At 42.0% G+C, this 21,520-nt stretch overlaps 1 protein-coding gene across 4 annotated transcripts in view; it reads left to right on the top strand.

The window, feature by feature from the left end:
- SMAD1 (SMAD family member 1) overlaps positions 1-21,520 on the top strand; it is a 43,618-nt gene extending 22,098 nt beyond the window's left edge. For all 4 annotated transcript variants that reach the window (XM_077176979.1, XM_077176980.1, XM_077176981.1 and 1 more), the window contains exons 3-7: positions 10,325-10,582; positions 13,242-13,358; positions 16,139-16,360; positions 18,501-18,757; positions 20,133-21,520. In XM_077176979.1, coding sequence (XP_077033094.1) covers positions 10,325-10,582; positions 13,242-13,358; positions 16,139-16,360; positions 18,501-18,757; positions 20,133-20,276 — 998 coding nt within the window. In that variant the 3' untranslated portion in view covers positions 20,277-21,520. The remainder of the gene's footprint in view (positions 1-10,324; positions 10,583-13,241; positions 13,359-16,138; positions 16,361-18,500; positions 18,758-20,132) is intronic.

Below are 21,520 nucleotides of genomic sequence, written 5' to 3'. Positions count from 1 at the left end.
AAATTGCATTTGTCTTGGATCTGCAATGCACAGTGCATATCTTGATGTTAAATATTTCCCTTTGCTGTGTTAGTATTAACTTGGAAATCATGTGAATGACAGATGCAATACCCATAATGTATGTATTTACACAGCAGCAGCTTGAACAAAGGAGCTCTGGAAAAATTTAAAATTAAAAAAAAATCTCAGCAATTTCATGTTAAGTACAAGAGGAATAATAAAATAGTAATGTATTTCTACTGCTAGTTGTGTGCATATGTCTGGGTTGGTTGCTTGCATTCAGTATTCCAAAATACTGAAAATGAAGATTCCTGAAACACCTCTCTTTCAGGATATCAGACTGAGCAACAGTTGGGCTCTTACTGTAATGCCAGATTACGTGTTCTAACTCATTTTGCTTTAGTATTGAAAACAACTACTGAGTTTGAGAACATTCTCATCTGGACCATTCATGTCACATTTAAAACCAGATGTTTGTAAATATCCTGTCACTTCACAGAATCACAGAATCACTTAGGTTGGGAAAGACCTCTGAGATCATTGAATCCAATCTTTGACCAGACACAACCATGTCAACCAGAGCATGGCACTCCACATCCAGTCTTTCCTTAAACACCTTCAGGGATGGTGACTCCATCAGCTCCCATATCATCCTTTCTGTTGAAGGAATTCTTCCTAACATCCAACCTAAACCTCTGCTGGTGCAGCTGGGGACTCTGTCCATATTCTGTGTTTACTTCAATGAGTTATGCAAGACAGAAGAAAACTTTCAAAAGATTTCTAACTAAAATGTACATTTTTGGCTGGGTGTGTAAATGTAGGAGGGGTTTGTGTTTGGTCAGACACAGATTGTTTTGAGGGATGCTGCACAGAGCTGAGTGGGAAAACTACCATTTGGCTTGGAGAGCTGTGCTCTATAACTTCTGACTTCTTTTTTCCTGTCCCTTTCTTGTTCTTGCTGTCCTCCAAACATGATCTTCATCTTCATTTTGTGACAGTCACTCCCAAATTCTGCTAACCATTTTTTCCCATTTTTGCCTGGACATTAAAACACCATTATTGTCACATAAGTGCTTATACTTTGAGATTAATGGGTAGTGGGAATTCATGCATGAGTCACCACTTACAACAATCTATGGACTCGAGCAGGTATGAAGGTTTGTGTTTCCCAGAAGGCTTAGACATGTGTTTTCTCTTGACAAAGCAAAATTGGAAACTCAGATTGTGTATGACACATGGTTTGTGTGCAAGGTACATCTTGAAGCTCTGGCTCTGCTTGACAGCATGGTCTCTGTGTTTAACTGTTTTGTGCAGAACCAGTTACTGGAGATCTGTAGGGTATGATCCGTGCATGGGATGGCATCTATCCCTTCATTCCTCTGCTGATTGTTGTGTGATTTGTTTCAGTGTTGTGCAAGGTTTGAGGAATGGATTAGTGGTAAATCCTCAAATATGTAAAGTAAGGTAGTGCTCTTTGTTGGGAAGTCAGTGCTGTGGATACATCTCAATTTCCACAGTGCCAGAGGCATGAATGGATTTTCTACCTTGACACCTTATTCCATCCTCACCGTTTAGCTTGTGAAGATAAGCTTGGAAAGCATGAGAACTGGCATTCTGTGGTGTGTCTGCCAGCTACAAAGCTACACCTGAACCCAAGTGAGATTTTTCTGTTAGGCAGCCTGGATAGGAACAGGTTGTAAACAGTGAGAGGAGGCAGAAAACTATCAGCAGTCTCAAAGAGGGAATCTCCCAGTGTCCCTGCACAGGAGGGGAGTGTGGCATCTGGCAGGCACATGGGTGTGACATGATAGCACCATGCTGATGCCTGACCTGACCAGGAGGCTCTGCACAGGCACAGGGGCCTGTGGTGTGTCAATCAAGAGAACTAAAGTCACAGAAAACTGCTTTTGGGCACTTGGCAAGCTCAGTGCCCTCAGTACGCTCACGTGGGCACAACAGCGTGGGGACCCAGGGTGGAGGTGAGGAAGGGGGGCCCTCCTGTGACACTGTGACACTCTTCCAGCCTGGAAGCAGGGAGCTGATGGAGCTGTGCTCTGTGGTGGGGTGCATGGGCTGCTCCTGCTCCTTGTGTTGTGCCAGCCCACAGTTCCCTTGTGCTGAACCAGATCACAGGCACTTGTCCTCTCCCTGCTGTGTTATCTTCCAGGCTGATCAGGGCAGCACAGGGGCTTTGTTCTGGCTGCAGGAACATCTGTACCAACACAGCCCTGTGGAGAACATCTGGGAAGGAGTGGAGGTGGAGGGACATGAGAGGAGAAAGTAGAGACTTATTGCTGGGAGGGGGAACGCAGCCTTGCACTTTGAGTGCCAGGGGGAAATACCTGCTTGAGATGGGTTAAAGTAGCTCACTGCTGCTGTTCCCTAGTCTGTTGTGTGCAGAATTATTTCTGGAGCAGGGTAGTTAATGGCTGTCAGATTTCTCCCTTGGCAAGGCAAAGCTTTTAATTAAGGAGGGCAAGGTCTGAATTTGATGCCTCTTAAAAATTGGCACACTTAGCTGAACTGATGCTTGCTTGGCTGAATCTGCTGCTTCTCCTTAGTTTTATTTTTTGGTTTAGAGATACCTGTTGGGATTATCCTTAACTATGATCAAGACTTGCTGAATAATTAGGTGTACTGCGTACACAGAGTCTGGGAGGAAGACCCTGACACAATGTTTCTCATCCCTCTGAAAATGCCACAAATGACCTCTCAGGGTTTGCTGGAGCATGTGTCCCTCCTGAGACACTTCCTTCCAGTCTCTTATTCCTCAGGTTTCTGTGGAGATACAGCCTCTGCTGCCTCTGTCCTCAGTTATGGCAATGGGACCAGATGAAAGCTGTCATTCAGGATTTTAGGGGAAAAAAGGGCCTGGATCCTGTTTCTTCTAAGAGCAAAACAAAAGGAATGGAGTATGGAACAGGGAGGGTGAAGAGGTGTGTAAATTGCCACCACTATTAAAAATAATAATAATAAGTCACACCTCTAATGTGGCTTTAGGGGAGGAGGTTCGGTTCTTTTGCCTTAGCTAAAGGGGAAGGAAGGAAGATGAAGAAACTGAATTTTTAATTTTCTTAAAGTGCTAGTGAGCACTAGCTCTCCTCCATTCTGATGCAGATTTGTGTTTGCCTCTATTGTGTTTGCCCCATCATCCTGCTAGGTTCTGACTTTATAATATGTTACCAAGGAGGCAGAAGAGAAATTAACTTTGTTTTCATGTTTAACATGTGGAAGTGGTTGAAGGTGCAGTGTTTCTGTAGATGGCTATCCCCCATTTTTTTTGCAATTACCAATAAAACTTAGCTAAAAAGGGCTGAATGGTTTTCCTCTGTTAAGCTTCTCTTCTTCAGAGAGCTGGCTTTACAAAGCTGATGGTGCCAATGTTCCAGCCAAACTGGGGGCAAGCAGTGGTGGCTTTTTGGTAATGCAGACAAATGGAGTCTCATAACAGTTGAATTTTCACAGCTAAAAACTGTGATGTTACTTTCAATTATAACCATGAAAGTGTGTTTCTGCTTCAGCAAGCTTGTTGCTGGCCAGAAACATTTTACCTGTATGTACAGCTGCTTTTTGCCCCAAGAGCAGGCCAGGTCCCCAGGCTCTGAGTAGAGTGGTAGGTGTGTCATGCTGCTTTTGCTCTTGGTGTGGACTCTCTGCCTATGACTTTAACATGATTATTTTCATACTTGTCTTTGATCTCCTCTGCTTTTTGCTCTCAGTGAGGCTCTGAAAGGCAACACACCTACTGCAGGCTCCCACAGATCCAGGCCTGGTGGAGGAGAATGCCAGCAGTGCAAGGCATCTGGGAGAAGGGGAGAGGAGGGGGAGGAGTGGGAAAGGCGAATGGGAAGCTGCTTCTGGGGTGTAAGGGAGGGCAAAATTGCTGCATCCCTTCAGAGTTAATATGTAGAACCAAGCTACAAAAATCCTTGTTCCTGTATGATTCCCATAGCAGGATTTCTGCACCTCTGCAGGCTGGGGGTGAGGGAGCACAGTGTCATCCCTGAGAAATTTTGCTGTGCAGCCATGTGTGCACTTGGGTGTGACTTTAAAAATAGCATTGCTACAACAGGTGGGCACAATTATAGGATGGTTCCCCAAAATAGCAAAAGCAACTGTCAGTTTGCTTGGCAAGCAGAATAAAACTTCCTTCATTTTGGCTTTGCAGAATTCAGTTCTAAAATTCCCCACCAGAGCCGAGCTGGGGGAGTGGAATTGAAATGAGGAGGTGGAAGGAGGGAATGGTCTAACAGCAGGGCTTTCCTTGTCTAGCCTCACCACATGTCAGAAAAAGAAAGTGCAGTAGAGGGATAAAAGTTGTCAAGAAAGATATGTTTCTGTCGTATTCTATGTGTGTTTTCTTTCTTCAAAATTAACCAGACACAGATGTTTCTTCTGATTTGAAAGACCAGACTTCCAAGTTTTAACCTACTCAGTAGGATGGTGACTGTGGCTTTGGTACAGGTAATTTGAACTCTGGTCTGTGTAAATGTCTGAGTTAATACACACTATCACTGTGACTGCTCCTCCACCAAATCTGCTTACAAGGACTGCCTCACTAATGTGCATACAATTAGTGCTGAATTCTGAGATTGACCTTGGCAAATGTCAGTTTAATCAGAATGTCAGCTTATCAGAGCATCCGCAAATAAAATCTAACGTTAGCTGAATATTGTAATGCAGGAAATGTCCTAATATTACTTGTCAAATGCATTTGGAGCAGATGTCTGATGTAAAAGCAAAGTCAGTAAAGTAACAAGTGTTTTGCCTTTTTTTTTTTTTTCCCAAACATACAGTCTTCATTTGTAACTATGCAAAATGACAAATCAAGCTTTGGGGTCTCCCAGAACTGCAAAATAAAATTAAGAGTTGAGAAAACAAGACAGCTGTCAGCTTTCTCCTGGAGTAGAAAGTTTGTCTTTTTGTCACCCAAAACAGACTGCTGAATAGCTATAATTACTAGAACAGAGGTTTGGAGTGAAAGTTTCAAAGACTGGAATTTCTCCTTTTGAGAAACCAGCAAAGCAAAGCTGTGATAGATACCACAGCCAAGGGTTATTGGAAGAACTTTAAGGAGTTCGATCCTGAGAGATTCCTTTTGACACAATGCTTATTAATTTTATATTTTTAACCAAGAATTACTCAGGCAACATGAGAAAACCTAATGACATGAAAAGTGTTCTCTCTATACAGTGTTTTACTGTTTACAAGCAAGCTCTTGGCAAGGCCTGGCAGTCAGAATGACTCCCTGGTGCTGCAGAGAGCAGCAGGTCCAGCTGAGCATGTGTTGGTACCTGCTCTGTTCCCACCTCCCACCGTGGGACTGGAGTGCTCATCAGGATGCCACAGCCAGCTTCAGCTGCTGTGACCTCAAAGGCAGGAAATGAAGCTGGGAGTCTTCAGGAGGGTCCAAATTTATTAGTTTAACACTGCTGCTGTGTTTGTTGCTTTTGTTTTTTTTCCTTCTCCTAACTCTTCCTTTTTGTTACAATTTAGTCTTTGCAGGATTTTCTTATTTCCAGATAGCGTGAACTTTTGGTTTAGGATTTTCCTCCTTCCCAACCTGCAGTTCTGTTTTTCTGGCAAAACATACATGGCTTTGCATAAATTCAGATGAAAATGCAGCTGTGTAATGCTTGGAAATTAAAGCACTCTGTCTAATGATAGTGTTGTCAGGTCTTCATTAGCACCGAGGGCCCTGTTGTGGTACAAACCCTTTTACAGAACATATGTCAACCAAGTCGTGGTTCTTAATTGCTTATATTTTTCTTTTTTCATTTATTATTTTTTTTTTTTTTTTACAGAAGAAGTAGAATCTACTTTGGAAAGGAAAGTGGATTAAAGTCTGCTTTCTTATATGTGGCCCCTTGTATTTCCTTACATGCTCTTTCAATTTCCATACGTGGAAAGAGAGATACCTACCCAAATTTTCACATAACATGCAAAGGGTGTGGAAAAAATGAGCCCTTGAGGGAAACTAGCTGTCATCTGGGCCTTGTGTAATCAAAACCCATCTGGATAGAAAATATGCTTCTTTGAAAGTACAGCAGGTCCTTTGGATTGGATTAGTTTGAGGTTTTTCATAGAGAAACTTAAAGAAGTTATGTTCATAAATTGGATACTTTCTGTGTTTGCTAAAATCATTATCTCTGGAATGTGAAAATAGAACAAAAAAGAAAAGTAAGAAGATCTTTATTTAGGATAGCACAGCTGTTAGTTTTCTGAAGAAGAACAGCGTGACACGCTGGAGATAAAAAGAGTAGAGATCAGTTAGTTTCTTCAAAGGGCCACTATTACATTTTCATAAAAGCATTTCTTCCTTGGCGTCGTTAGTCAGAACATTTATCTGAAAGCCAGGTTGCCTTTGGTCTATCTTCTGTATTTTTGGCATTCTTGGCTCCTAGATGAAATAGCCCTGTGGGTTAAATTGCCCTGTAGCTCTAATTTCTTTAATATAGCTCCTCTTGTTTGGTGCAAGCATACTTGGTCTTATTTGCATGGTAAAAACAAGCTCCCCGATTCCCAGGCTGGCTCAACAGACACGGGATCTCAGCTGCAGTTCCGCAAGCATACCCAGCCTGCTTCCTGCGGGTTTGTCCCCCTCTTCCTTACTAGTAACCTTCCTGGTACTAGTCCTCAGCTGCAGGTCCACATCCATAGAAAAACTTGGGAGCAAAATTTAGCCACACTATAGCACATAAAACCTTTTAATCTGGTGCTTGAAGAATTACAGAAATCAAGCTGTTGGATGACTTGTGGTTCTACTCCATTAACTTTAATGAGCTTGACTTGGCAAATCTGTTGTAGCAGCTTTTTAAGACAACAGTGTATTCAATATTATGTTTCCTTTAAATATATGCTGATGATACTGATGTTAAATTAAAAAAAAAAGAAAGAAAATTAATTTTTTATTGTATCAGCATTCCCTTCCACTGAAGAGGAAGGGAGGAATTGTGTTTGCAAATGGTCAGAGCCACATCCTGCGGAGATCTGCACAGCAAAGATGTGCACTGCTTCATTAGTTCATAGCAACAGGTGTGCTGGCTTAGCACCGAATAACTCTCTCATGCTCTCTCCCCTTCAATTATACCTCTTCCTGGAGCTGGCAGCTGCAGCAGAGATCAGCCTCCTCCCCTGCTGCACTGAGCCTCAGTAATTTGTTATTCCATGTGGCTGAGGGCTGCAACCTGAGCAGAAGCTCAGCGCCTCACACAGGGGCAAGGGGAGCAAGAAGGGTGTGTGTCCCCCTGTATGGTTTGAGCTCCTGGCAGCCTTCCATGCTCCAAAGGGCCCAGTCCCTGCTCATGTCTTTACTCCTGAGTGAGCAGCACTCAAATTAACTCCTCTGTGGCTCCACTGGGAGCAGCTTCCCTGCAAAGAAGCTGGGAGCTGCAGAGAGATCAGGTTCTGGCAGTGACTTGGAGTTGGACTAATTGGAGCACTGCAGGCTCTGTCCTACCTGATGTGGCCTTTCAGGGCTTTTCCTCCTCACTGAAGGTTTTGTGTATGCAGGGGGGATGTGAATTAGGGGCAGCACTTAATATAAATTCTGCAGTGATATTTTTGAGACTATTTGTGTTGTATCAATACCAGTTGTATTCTTTTTCCCCCTTTTCCATGTGCATTTTGAAGAAGTTGGCGTTTAATCACTTGCGGTTGGCGGAGTTGGACAAAAAGCATTGGTTTGCATGAAGGACACCTGGGAAAAGGAGACTTGTTTTTATCTCAAGTCCTTCTAAATTTTGCCAGTGGTTCTGCCCAACAGGAGAAAACATGTATATATACCTTGGGAAAATCTGGCACTGCATTAATTTAATTACAGAAAACATACAGAAAATATCCTGTTCTCCTGCTATTTTAAAATGCTGTAAGTCATTTGGCTTCCTCTGATGTCATGTGTGTCATTGTTTAATGTGAGGTAGGGGATGGGAATGGTAGGTGATGTACTTTCTGCACAAATTAACTCCATAAAAGTTAATGGTTTGACCTTCATCCACAGGAAAGGAAGAGATAGGAAAGCTGTGTTGTTTTAATGCTTAGAAAAGTAAGGAAGAATCATAAAGACAGGAAAGGGAAAATACATTTTAACACATGATCTCATTGTTAATTTTTTCACTGGTAATTTATTATCCCAGCAAATGTTGACTCTGACAATTAAATAGTACTTGACCTAGCTGCAAAAGGACTGTTTGATTTAAAAGAACAAGCTTAATTCTGAGAAACCTTAATAGTCAGAGAGCTTGGCTCTGATATGTTGAGGATGAGGGGATTTGTGATGTCCACCTGAGTGCTGAGTAACTTTATTATAATAGCCTTTTCCAGTGGCATGTCAGAATGGTTGTGTTGGAGCAAGAAACCGTCTGCACAGCTGGGGGAGATGCAGCTTCTCCTGGGGTGTTTTGCAATTGAGAACTTCCACAGAATGACAGATGGATGTGTTTTGTTTCAGAAAACACATAATTAGGAACTTTGCCTATGCCTTGTAAAGCGGAGTTGGGTTCTTTGACATTTAAACAAATCTACTTAAGGGTGACATCTGCCTCAAATATTTGAGATCTCTTGGAGTCTCAGTAAAGTTGCTGTAAGAAATTGAGAGATCAGATTAAATGCTTAAAACCTGCTTCTGCTTGGGGAGCCTAAATTTCAGTAGTGAGGGTTTGGGGTTTTTTCAGTGTATGTTCAATGAAGATTTCTGGGATCAGACTGCTCCTGCATTAATGCCACTAGCAGGCAAAAATGGGAGCTTAATTACTCTCTTAGGCATATGCAAAAAAAAAATCTGAGCAAGGGAAGCCTACTTCTTTTCTTTTTAGTTAATCTGTGACTTTAGGAATAGAGAGTGAGTTTTTAGTGTGACATTCATTTATATCCCTTTTAAGCATGAACCTAGACCTCAGACCTGGGCTATGTGTCGAGTGTTTATCCTGGTACTCTTGGACTCCAGGACAGTAAAGTAAATACCTTAGTGCTGCTTCTGTAATAGCAAAGTGCTGGAGGAGTAAAGATGCCTCAGTGTCCTGGAAGAACCTGTTTGTCATGTGAAGAAAATGTTGGTTTGTTTTTTTTTTTTTTGGGCAATTAGTTTGTAATTCAGGCTTTTAATAAAGCAGCTGTCTCCAAAACACTTTTCTTAATCTGAATGGTAGCTATGTCTGTGTAGGCTTGTTGACTACAAATGCTCCTGTTCCTCTTCTGTGTGCCCATGTGTTGAGGCCAGAGCAGGAGTCTCAAGGAGAGGCGATGGTAGCCTTGGCTTGTTTTTCCTGGGTTTTGTTGGCTTTTTGGCACCCTCTCTTGAAGGCAGACTGTCTGAGGGGGGTGTTTTCCAGTCCTGCTCAGACATGGAGTTGGGAAATGCAGGTTCTAAAGGGAGACGACATGAAGAGGACTTGATTTTTTATTTCTCTTGCACTATGTTTTGCATGGACCTCCCTCTTCCTGACCTTGTCTCTCCTCTCCTATCCATCACCCAGACATTTCTGTGGAAAGAAGAGCTTTTAATCCTTCAGTTAGCTTGGACTTTGCTGTGAGGCATTCAAAGACAGAAGCTGAGGAACTGGAAAAGAATTGATTCTTTTATCTTAGTGTATCTGGTGTCATGTTCATATTCCCAGTTTGAAAGAGACCTCTGTTTCACAGCTGAGAAGGCTTCAGAAGTGTGGTGAGACTCGTACTTTCTGATGTTTCTCTGATCCCATAGTGGCACATAGTTGCAGCTCAATTGCTGCTCAGTTGGTTTTTTTGAACTACCTAATTCTGTTTAAATTGCACAGTTTGTAAACTGACTTGAAGAGTTAATAACTGTTTTAATAGAAACTTGTAAGAACATAGTCTAGGTTAAAAATAAAATTACAGCTGTTGGGAACAGACTGAGTTCAAGGCTTATTAGTATTGTCTTCAGAAAAAAAAAAAAAGTTCTTATTAGCAAAGGTTTGGGTTACAGGCCATTAGATGATTAGTCAAATGACAAGTGCAGCAGGAGGAACTGCATGTCAGCATTGTCAGGCTCTTCCCAGCACCTCTTCGTGCGAGTGAGACTGAAACACAGAACTGTGGTTTGTTCTTGGCTCCTCTTCCCTGGCCCTCTGTGCAAGCAGGCTCCCACCTGGCAATCCGGGGAGCTGCGGGTTGGAGCTGTGCACTATCCGGATGTGAGGGAAGGAAGGAGCTCTTGCTTGGACATGTGCTCCTGGCTTTGGCTACCTTGTTTCTGAGGCACCTGCGGATATGCCGGGGCGGGGGAACAATGCGGGGGTTTCTCCCCTGTACACCTTCAGGACCGAGTCTCTAACGCTGTGGCTTTTCTCCCTTTGTGCCTTTGCAGTTCTTCCTCCGGTGCTGGTGCCGAGGCACAGCGAGTACAACCCCCAGCACAGCCTCCTGGCGCAGTTCCGCAACCTGGGGCAGAACGAGCCCCACATGCCGCACAACGCCACCTTCCCGGACTCCTTCCAGCAGCCCAGCAGCCACCCGTTCCCCCACTCGCCCAGCAGCAGCTACCCCAACTCACCTGGGAGCAGCAGCAGCACCTACCCACATTCTCCAGCCAGCTCAGACCCGGGAAGCCCTTTCCAGATGCCAGGTACAGTCAGCTTCCCTTGAGAAGCGTGTACAGATGTTCCAGATGCCAGGCACAGTCAGGTGTACAGGGTGTTCCAGATGCCAGGCACGGACAGCTTCCCTTGAGAAGGGACAAGGTGCTTGGACATCACTGCTGCCATGGGCTTTTTTGCTCAATAACACCAAATGATCAGCCAACCCTTGTGTTTAATAGCAAACTAACAGATGTAAGGTAATAAAGTGTATAGAATCTCTTTGTCTGGTAATATCGAAGGCTTTAATATCATGCCTCTTTCAAACACACTTAAAACATTACAGCAGAATTCTTGTGAGGTGTGTGGGGGGATCCAAAATGCTTTAGGGACCAGTTCAGCAGTTTAGCCCACAAAGTGTAGTGTTCAATGCACCAGAAGTGGTGGTGCTAGAGATCATCCTTGCTTATGATCAGAAGTTCAGAAGGCATATCAGAAGGCATATTTCTGAAGGTGATCACATTATTGCTACTTGATACACAATTTCTTCTCATAGTGGTGTAATTCCAAGAAGCTTCAACTGAAAAACAGGCCCTTAAAATAACTCTCCAGGCTGTTTTACTACCTACAGCCAGAGAAGGGTCTCCTTTGTTGACTGGTGTCTGTAGAAAATTCTGTGAAGCTATCTTTTTTTGCTCTTTACATGCAGCTGGATAAAAATACTGCAGAAGCGGTCTGTGGTGGATTTCTTGATCTAAATGCTGGGAGAAGGATGCAGTACAAATGCTTACTGATGCTTGCCTGTTTCCTTCAGGGTCTGAGGGGAGGGTATGTGTAAACAAAGCAGCAGATTTGTGAAAATCTGTTTCCTATTACATGAAATTAGTATCCATAGATTTCTTCTCTTGCTAGTTGTTGCAAATTTTTCTCTTGTGAGTGAAAACTACCGAATTTGCTGGAAGGAAGGAAAGAGTTTGTATTGGCTTTTCTAAAATATGTGAGAATTTGCTGTGAAACCAGCTGTCTTTTTTTTTCCTTTTTTCTTTTTTTTAAACATGATTGCTGTGGTTGGGGCTCTTCCAACAGAGATAAAGACCTAACAAGGTCTTCCTGAATGCTGGCTTGTGGAAGTTCACTTGATCTTTGAAGGTCTGTTCTGTCCACATGCCCTTAATGTCAGCAGCTGCAGTGAAGAAATTGAGTTAGAGGGGAGGTCAGGATACTGATGTCCTTGATGCTTAGCTCTGGACAGTTGTCCATCTTGCACTAATGGGGTAAGAGGCTGACATCTGGAAAATACAAAAACAAAGGGGCAAAACAGTTAGCCTTGAAAACTTCCTAGATACTGCTTAATTAGTTGCCCGTGGCCTTGGAATCTTGTGCATGACCAACATCATGTTTGCACACACACAAGCATTTAAGGCTTAGTAAAACATGAGACTCAAAATCCAATGCAGTTTGTTAAGCTTTTAATGCAACCTTATTGCCATCTCTGTCTTTCTCTGCTGCTTTCTCATCCACCTGGATGTGTTGAAGAAAGAGAATTAGCCAGGCACCTGCCAGCATTAGATCTAAAATAAAAAATACATGCTAAACAATCAGTTAGTTAATAAATTTCATGAACGTATGTTTTCTTAAAAAATACATTTAAAAATCCAAACAGAACCACCACTCCACAAAAACAAAAAAAACCCAAACTTACAGAGCATTCTCCTGCCTTTTGTTGATGCTAATTTGGTTTTCAGAGTTTTGGAATCCCCTGTGATTATTTGCTGTGGTAGTTTGCAATCCATACTCTTAGTAATGGAAATAAATGTGGGATGAGCAGCAGCAGAGACATCACAGTGGTAATCTAATCCCAGCTTTTGCAGCAAAAGCTTGCAGGGATCAGGCAAGGGTTTCTAGCTCTTGGATATAACTCTGTGCAATTGATGTGGAGGAGAGTGTCCTCTGTGGTCTATTGGGGAATGGTGACATTGGCAACCTCCTGCATCTTGTAGGAAATCTTTTGGGAAGCTTTCCCAGGAGTGGAATAGGCAGCTGAAGGGCAGTGCTGGCTGGGGCACTCCAAACAGAGCTGACACTCATTAACATATGTTAATGAGTGTGGGCATTGTGCATGAGCTCCTGTGCTGGTGATGCAGCCCTGAATGGGACAGGACAGAAACACTGACAGAGAAATTCCAGACCCACAAGGCCACTTTTGTAGGATTTGGGTTCCTGAACACTTTCTGCTATTCCCAGTCTAGGGAAACAGAGCTAATACTTTGCACTGACAATGATAAGGCCCTGGATATAGCTGGGATGTTTAAATAATTTGCTGGTAGAATTGTGTTGGAAACAGAAAAGCTTCTGTTCACTCCTAACATATTCAGTATCTACTGCTGGCTGGGCCCTGAGACCTCTTTGTGCCCTGATGTTTGTGTGGCACTTTCAGCCTGCAGATCTGTGGGTTGGAAACACAGCTGAGCTTTCTTTTGTGGCTTTATGTGGGGGTGAAGTGACTTGTTTTTATTGCAGTTGTGCTTAATATACACAGCAATTCTTTGCTTTCCTTATTCGAGGTCCATGATTGCTTTTTCAGATTTCTGGTGGGTGGAAGTTTATAGCTGAGTCAGGCTGGAAGCATTTCCAGGCTCAAACTGTTTATGTGGATATGTAGATGTGCATAGAGGAAAGCACTCATGTATCTGCCTTTTCTATATTTAGCTGATACTCCCCCGCCCACTTACCTGCCTCCGGAAGATCCGATGACACACGATACCTCGCAGCCCATGGATACCAACATGATGGCACCTGCAATGCCCCCTGACGTGCACAGAGGAGGTAAGAACACCTCCTTCATGTTTTCTGCTTCGCTTCTTAAGAGTAAGGAACCTCCAGAACTTAGGAGTAATAACTGAGCTTTAATTTTGGATGGATGTTGTTCATGAAAATTCTTGTCTGCAGAAAAGAAAAAAAACGGCCGTGTAATTTTTCTTTTGTTGTTGTAAGGGATGAAATAGTAAAGCTGGAGATTATTTATAAATGTAAATATTTATTTAAGAGAGGAATCCATCCTACGACTCTTTAAAAATGCAAAATATATGGGGTTTATTACTTTCTTTCTCCCAGCCAACTCAAAGACCAAAGTCATTTTATGTTTTCTATTGGGAACTTCCACTAATCTCTGAATGGAAGGAACTCCTCTGAGGCTGCAGAACACAGAGTAATCTGCCTGAGGTGTGGCATTGCTAGAGACTTTAAAATTCCGTATGAAATAAAGGCCTATTGCTTTATGTACTGTGACACAGACATCTTTTTACACATTGCTTGTTAAAGCTGCAGCAGCAGCCGTGGCTGCTGAGCAAAGGGTTCAGTGCATTCATCATCACCTTGTGAGAAATGAGCCCTTCAGAGAACACTTCAGCTTGCACACTTGTGGCCCATGCCAAGAAAGAGCAGCAAGCTGCATGCTGTGCCAGAACGATTATCAAGATCACAAGCATATGAACAACTAAACTGTTGTGTGTTTTGGATTTTTTGGTGTTGGTGGGGTTTTTTTGGGTTTTGGGTTGTTGTTTTTTTGGTTTTTTTGTTTTTTTTTTTTTTTTTGGTACTTGTTTTGTTGCTAAGCTCAATGTCTTGTTTCAGGAAGTGTATCTGCCCTCTTAGCACAATTTGGATGGCTTTTGTGTTAGCCTATTTACTCTCTGCTTGGAATGAGTTTTATGTGTGATAAACTCAGTCTGTAGCACTTCCATTTTTTGCTAATCGCACAGACTACACTTTGAGGGTATGAGTATGAAGGAATTCTGGGCCAGAAATTTACTGCCCCAAAATAAATTTATCAAACTTCCTGTCTAACTGCAGACTTGTGCATGTGTGTCCCTCTTCCAAAATGTGTATTATAGAATTCTTCTAATACATGAGAGATGATAAAGAAAAAAGAGTTTACATTTTTCTTCTTGCTCTTTATCATTCAGTCTTTCAAAATACAAATTGTCTATTGATATTTTTTCCCTCCTAGTAGTTTAGTACAATGGATTTTCCTCTCTGTCCCTTCATTAAAAAGAAAAAACTTTTAGGTGCCTTCACATGTTTATTATTCACATATGTATGCTGTGATAGCATGACTTAAAAAAAATCTGCTGCAGGTTCTAGAAGAAAAGTTTTTACTGTGAACTTACTGCATCATTTTTTTGTTGCAAACTTTGTAGAAGCGTGTTCTTCATGGTGATTTGTTAGTCTTAAGAGATTTGATTGAACAAGCTGCATCCTGTCAATGAAGTTGGGTAATTTCCATTGTTGGCCCATGCTGGGAATAGAGAGACTAAACCCACCTGCTCTGCATGACTTAAAGCAAATGTGAGGAAGTCAGTATGAAATCTGTGTGAGAGAGATATGATTAATTCTGTAAGAATGGCCAGCTGGCAAGATTTCTTCCTGACTTTGAGAACTGGGGCAAAGCTGCAGCTTTGATAATTGCTGGCATCTTTATGGGAATTAAAAATGTAGCAACCTCTTACTAATAATTAAAGACTGTTTTTTCTTCTTTTTTTTTCCTTTTCAACAGTGATGTGAAGGGATAGAAAAATGCCAGATTATCAGGAAAGATCAGCTTTTTACCAGTATTTTAAAGCAAGTTATTAGCAATAAATGCTATACTCAGAAGTTTTGACACAGTGATGTAGGATGTGTTATCCTGCTCTTGATTATTTGCCACCTTTTGTATCTACTGTGTACTGCTGGTTTGAGGAGGACTTTGGTTTTTGTAACAGAAACTCATAGTGGTGTGATCTGTGAACAGAGGAAAATATGAACACTAATCTTAGTGGATTGATATCAGTAGGAAGAAGGGAGAAGGAAACCTCTGGCCAGAAAAAAAAAGTTTTCCCATATTACCAGTCTGATTTTCATTTTAGCACTTTGCCCTGTAGTGGGATCTGCACAATTGGTGTTTCAGCAGCAAGTCCAACTTTTCTAGTCTTAGTAGTGAAATAGTGTCCTTCATTTAAAAGAAGGCACACATAAAGCAACCACAACCCCTCAGTTACCTCCTTTTATTTGGGGCTGTGCTTCATGTTCTGCAGACAAACGTCAGTCTCTCTTGGGTTTTTTGAAGTGTCCTACCATTCTCCCAAAAAACCCAGGAAAAAGATTTGGTCATGTTCTGAATGCTGGAAGATTGATCTGCTGACTGTATATTTAAGTTGCCTTGCTGTACTTTGTAAAGTGAGAGATGGTCTTTGATGCAGACTGTGATGCTGTTTCTTCCTGTTGCTATACAACTTTGCAGTAAGCAAACAGGTGACTTGTAGTTAGTTAGTAAAATGAACTGAAGTAGAAATCTATCTATGGGTAGGAAAGAAAGCTGGGTTGTAGAGTTACAGCATTTCTCTGCTGTCACTGTAAGAAAATGGGGCAAGGATATTGGGGCACTGCTTGGGATGTGCCCATGAGTTTCCTATACTTTTCTGTTCATACCTAGTGCCGGCCTTTGTCTCTTCTGAGTCTTGAAGTTATTTTACTCTATGTAGCCCAAATGTGCTGGGTTAGGGCTCTTTTCTCCTCAAGGCTGTGTTCCAGCACTGTTGGGCTGTAAGGTTTCCATTGTGGCTTTGCAGATGTCCAGGCCGTCGCTTACGAAGAGCCCAAGCACTGGTGCTCCATCGTCTACTACGAGCTGAACAACCGCGTCGGGGAGGCGTTCCACGCGTCCTCCACCAGCATCCTGGTGGATGGCTTCACTGACCCCTCCAACAACAAGAACAGGTTCTGCCTGGGGCTGCTCTCCAACGTCAACCGAAACTCCACCATTGAGAACACCAGGCGGCACATTGGCAAAGGTGAGCTTGGGATCTGGCCATCCATTGGCAAAGGTGAGCTTGTGATCTGGCTATCCATTGGCAAAGGTGAGCTTGGGATCTGGCCATCCATTGGCAAAGGTGAGTTTGGGATCTGGCCATCCATTGGCAAAGGTGAGCTTGGGATCTGGCCATCCATTCTGGTGGGGGTGATGTTTCCTGAGACAGGCCAACCTGGGTGATGTTTCCTGAGACAGGCCAACTTCCCTCAAGAGTAAACTGCTCTTCCCTAGCATGTGGGAGAGGTGCTTGTGTTGGTAAACATATAATTTTCTGGCCTAGTCTTATAAACAAAGTATTGTTCCTACCTGGTTTGTAATTACAGGAAGCTTTTACCCTTAATCAATTTTTATTTGCCTGAAGGCTATCGAAATCTAAATTAGAGGTTAAGGCAGTTTGTCTAATGAAATGTCTTGATTTATCTTGATTATTGCTGTATATGGAAATCCAAATTGTGGTTCTTGGCACCAAATGTTTTAGCTAGCTTTAGTTCTAACATAAATTAGCTATCCTAACATGTATTTTGGGAGATAACCTGCTAAAACAGTTTATTCCAAATGCATTTTTCACAGGCTGGTGATTCTTTCAGCAGGAATTTTGTGCTTCCATTCTGTGTCTGTGTCTCAGCAAAAGAGAAAATCTTCACCTTTATGCCTGACTATTTAATACAGTCCTCTTTTCTGAGAGCTCACCTGTAATGCAAATGGCAGGCAAAGCCGAGGTTGCCCCCTGCAGTGCACCATTCCTAAAAGGCACATTTTTTAGGTATTTACATTTTTGGTAAACTGTAAATTTTCTGAGACAGTTGAGGGTTCAGCATGCCTAAGCAGTGGGGTAGATGTGCCAGTTCATGAAGAGGAGAAAAAAACTGAAGCTGAAGAGAACTGTCAGATCCTAAAGTCTGAGCCCCCAGTCTGGAGAGCTTTTCTTTTCATGAGAACTTGTGCAGCTCTCAGTAGTGCACCACACCTGTGTTCTGCCACTCAAGTGTTAATACTTCTTCCTTCTTTTCCTCCCCATCCATCTTCCCAAGTATCAGGATATTTATTTAACACCTCATTCATTTTTCCTGTTAGGAGCAACCCAGCTGCAGGCAGAGTTCTGCTGAAGCACTTAACTGCGTGTGTACCAAAGCAGAGCATGGGAGAGACAAGGATGCAGTTCAATAAGTAAAGGTGTACAAGTAATGGTGATGTAGAACTGTTAGTCTTTGAGAAAGGACGAGTAAATCCCAAACTTGAAGACATAGCCATAAATGTTTTTGCAGATCAGGTGGGACTATGTGTCTACCCACACAATTAGTGGCAAAATCTTACATGACAGAGCACAGTCAAGGCTTTCTTACTGGACTGCAGTCGAGTTTTTTAATTCTCCGTGTTCACCTCTGTGATTTGTGACATTGTGGGAGGTTTAAGTAGCAAATAAACAATTTTTAAACACAGAAGTTAAATTTTCTTGCTTGCTCAAAACCTTTAGAATTGACTCCTACTGACACAAAGGTTCTCTGTATGTTACTTTTTTGGGGCTTTGCTGGTGTGGATGAAAGGTGAAGGAGCAGGCACTAGATGGGGAGAGGACTGTAAAATTGGTGTGTACCCTCATTTGGCAGATAGGTCTGAGGAATACAAAGGCCTTTTTTTTCCCACCTAGCTTTCTGGAATTAAAGCTAGCTGACAAAACTCAGGCTACCCAAATTACCCAAGACTTTTCCAGAGAATTGAGCTTGGGGCTTCTTCAGTATCTACAAATGATGCAGCAGGTTTCTGCTCTCTCTGCTTGCATTTCTGCTCCCAATTACTGCTTCACTTAAATATAATGAGAAAAAGTTCAAGTGATCAGGTTGTCCAATGGAAGGCATCAAAAATCCTGTGCTTGCTAGTTTGGTGTTGTTGAATATACAACATGTTGATTCCCCATACATACATACATACATACATACATATATACATACATGCATACTCTTCTTTCAGATTGCCTGCTGATGAAAGAGAAAAGTAGAAATGAAGATAGATGATACTCTGATATGTAATTAAGGTTTATCTCTTTGAACAGAAACCTGTCTCTGTGGACACAGAGCATGAAAACAGACACAGAGTGTGAATTTGCCACCTTCTCCTCGCAGGTGTCCATCTGTACTACGTTGGAGGGGAGGTGTACGCTGAATGTTTGAGCGACAGCAGCATCTTCGTGCAAAGCCGGAACTGCAACTACCATCACGGCTTCCATCCCACCACGGTCTGCAAAATCCCCAGTGGCTGCAGTCTGAAGATTTTCAATAATCAAGAGTTTGCTCAGCTCCTGGCTCAGTCTGTGAACCATGGCTTTGAGACAGTGTACGAGCTTACTAAGATGTGCACTCTCCGGATGAGTTTTGTAAAGGTACGTGGGCAATTTGCTTGAGATTATTTTGTAAGCAAAGTAAATTTTTTTTTAATGCAGTGATTTTGAATGGTCCAGTAAGTTCCTTCATCAGCCTACTAATGGCTGTTTAATTTTAAGGATGGAATTGCTCCTTAAGTCTGACAGCTCTTAGTGAAATTAAGTATTTGTGGACAAAAAACCATCGGACCCACATACTCGGAAAGCTTGAGGTGACTTACAGAAGATGTTTCTTTACATAAGTCCTCTGTATCTTGACCAACAACTCCCAAATTAGGAGCTGCAGTCATTATTTAGAATAATATGCATACCCTTCTATTCTAGGAAGGCATGCAAGGTCAGGATTTGTGATGTGGCTGTTGTGTGAGTGTCTGCATAGGTACTGATATGAAAGGGTTGGTCCTTAAATGAAAGTAATCAAATGAAGATGGTGATATGCTGCAGTCCTCTCCATGATGGGAGGATGAGATCTTTCAGATGTAAGACAGGGGTTCCTAAAATGAAATAGGTTGTTTACAGCTCTGCATCCATTGCCTAAACAGTCAAACAGGAACTCTTGTGCATTGGAAGTTGCACTGCGCAGTGTTCAGAGCTGCTGCCAGCTGTGCTGGGAGCTGGGAAATCCCTTCATTAGGGATTAAACTAATACAGAGCAGAGCAAACTGTACCTGCAGATGTCATCGTCTTCTCTTCAGATCTGCCCCAAAAATGGTTCACTTACAAAACAATTTTGAATGCTTTTAAATATCTCTTCATATCTTTGGTAATTACTGTAACAGAATCAGGTACGAGCTGAAACAAAACCTGTCTTAAGTAGAGAAACAGCCTGATGGGGGATGACCACACCCTCTTTCTCCAAGGAGGAATGATTCTGACTTACTGCTCAGTTTATCATCCCCATCCTGAGAATGATACTTTGGTTCTTGTCAGACAGATGCCTCACCCCCATTTCCACATCAGTCTTATCACTTCATCTTTTAATTTTTTGATCTGTTTGGCAGCATTTCCACCCAATTTGTTCTATTTTCAGTCTTGGCAGAGAAGATTTGAATATCCCCCTTTTCAGAGGCTTTATAGGGACCTCAGGCAGCTGGCAGTGATGTATGGGGAAATTCTGCACTGCTACAGATTTTGTCTTTAAAGACTTCCATTCCAAGAGACCTGAAATGATACTTTTCTACATTTATGATTTTTTTTAGCTTCTGATTTGTTTGTTGAAATGTGATAATAGTTGGTGGGTCCTATGGGTGCTGTGCCACCCTGCTGATAATGACTGTTGAAAGCTATTTTGGTAGGAAGCACACTTTTCATGTATTTATTATTATAATATAAGGTGATTTGTTTTTTCTTTCCCCACTTATGATTCTGTTTCCAGGGCTGGGGAGCTGAATATCATCGCCAGGATGTAACAAGCACTCCATGCTGGATAGAGATACATCTCCATGGTCCCCTTCAGTGGCTGGATAAAGTACTTACTCAAATGGGCTCTCCTCATAATCCTATTTCTTCAGTGTCTTAAAAGGTCCCAAACTCCTGCATTTTGGAAACAGTTGAGCCTTGCATGTACTTGAAAGATGTATGAGTCAGACACACGTTTTTATTTTTTTTTCCCCCTCAGCTGGCAACAGCTGAAAAAGAGCCATGAAAACACTTGACTTCTGTGACCAACTGCTGGGTTCAGAAAACAAAGATAAATAAACCCCTTTGACATACTGTTGGTATAAAGAATTTTAGTTTACATTGTAATATACTGTTGTGGAGTTGATTTACAGGGCTTAGTACAAGAGGGACAACAGAGCCAAAGCCAAACTCAGTGTGCTGGACAGAGTTCCCGAAGGATTTTCCTGCAGCCGTCACTCTTAAGGTTCTCCTTTCTTACATTCAGCACTCACTGGTTCCCCCCACGTCCTCTGGAGCTGAGAGTGGATGTTGGCCAAGTCTGCTCCTTGCAGCCTCTCTTCAGTACTTCTTGGAAACACTACACTGATGGCTGCTGTTCTCTTTCAAAGTAAAAGAAAGCATAAGGTTTAATCTCAATAACTGTGTGCTATCTCTGAAATTGTGTCCTGACCATACTGCTGTAAGAATGTTAGGTATGTTCTTTTGCTAAATGTATGTACGGTGTATTTGAAAGTTTAGAAATTAATTAGATTTAGACCATAAAGGAATTAGGAATATTTGAATGGGGGGAGGTGGGAGTGGGAGGGGAAAATGACAGCTGAAATGTAGAATATATTGTAAACATAGCGTGTTAGTTTAAACTGAGGTCTGAATTTTGTTGTGCATTTTGTTTTCATAGTGGCTTCATCTTGTTAGTTCTGACTATTTTTGCCTCTTCCTTTTCCCCCAAAGCAATTGTGCAGCTTCTTTTACCCATGAAGAGGACAAAATTATTAATTACTGCAGTTTGAAGGCTGTAGCTCTATGTATTTCAAGACAAATTTGTACAGAGTGCTCTTTAACTATTGAGCAGTTTTATACAGTTTATGTAACAAAAGTAGGCTTTTAATTTTGTGAGAGAATCTTGTTTTGCCAAACCTAGTAACTGTTAATTGTCTGGAGGAGTTCAGTATCCCTGTGGGGGTCTATTTCAAACTTTAAAAAATATATATATTTTTTTAATTTTTTTTTTCTGCTTGGTTTATTTGCTTCTCTTTGCTCTTTTATATTCATGTAAGCTGTAGTACTTTCAAGTACTTTTATTCCAAAACTAGTGGGTCCTCTTTACTGGAAATTTTGAATAAAACCTGTTGTTACTGCTTA

This window comes from Agelaius phoeniceus, chromosome 4 (assembly GCF_051311805.1).
Source record: "Agelaius phoeniceus isolate bAgePho1 chromosome 4, bAgePho1.hap1, whole genome shotgun sequence".
NCBI lineage: Eukaryota > Metazoa > Chordata > Aves > Passeriformes > Icteridae > Agelaius > Agelaius phoeniceus.
The sequence above is the reverse complement of the archived record's forward strand: the minus strand, read 5'-3'. Positions and strand labels throughout refer to the sequence as shown.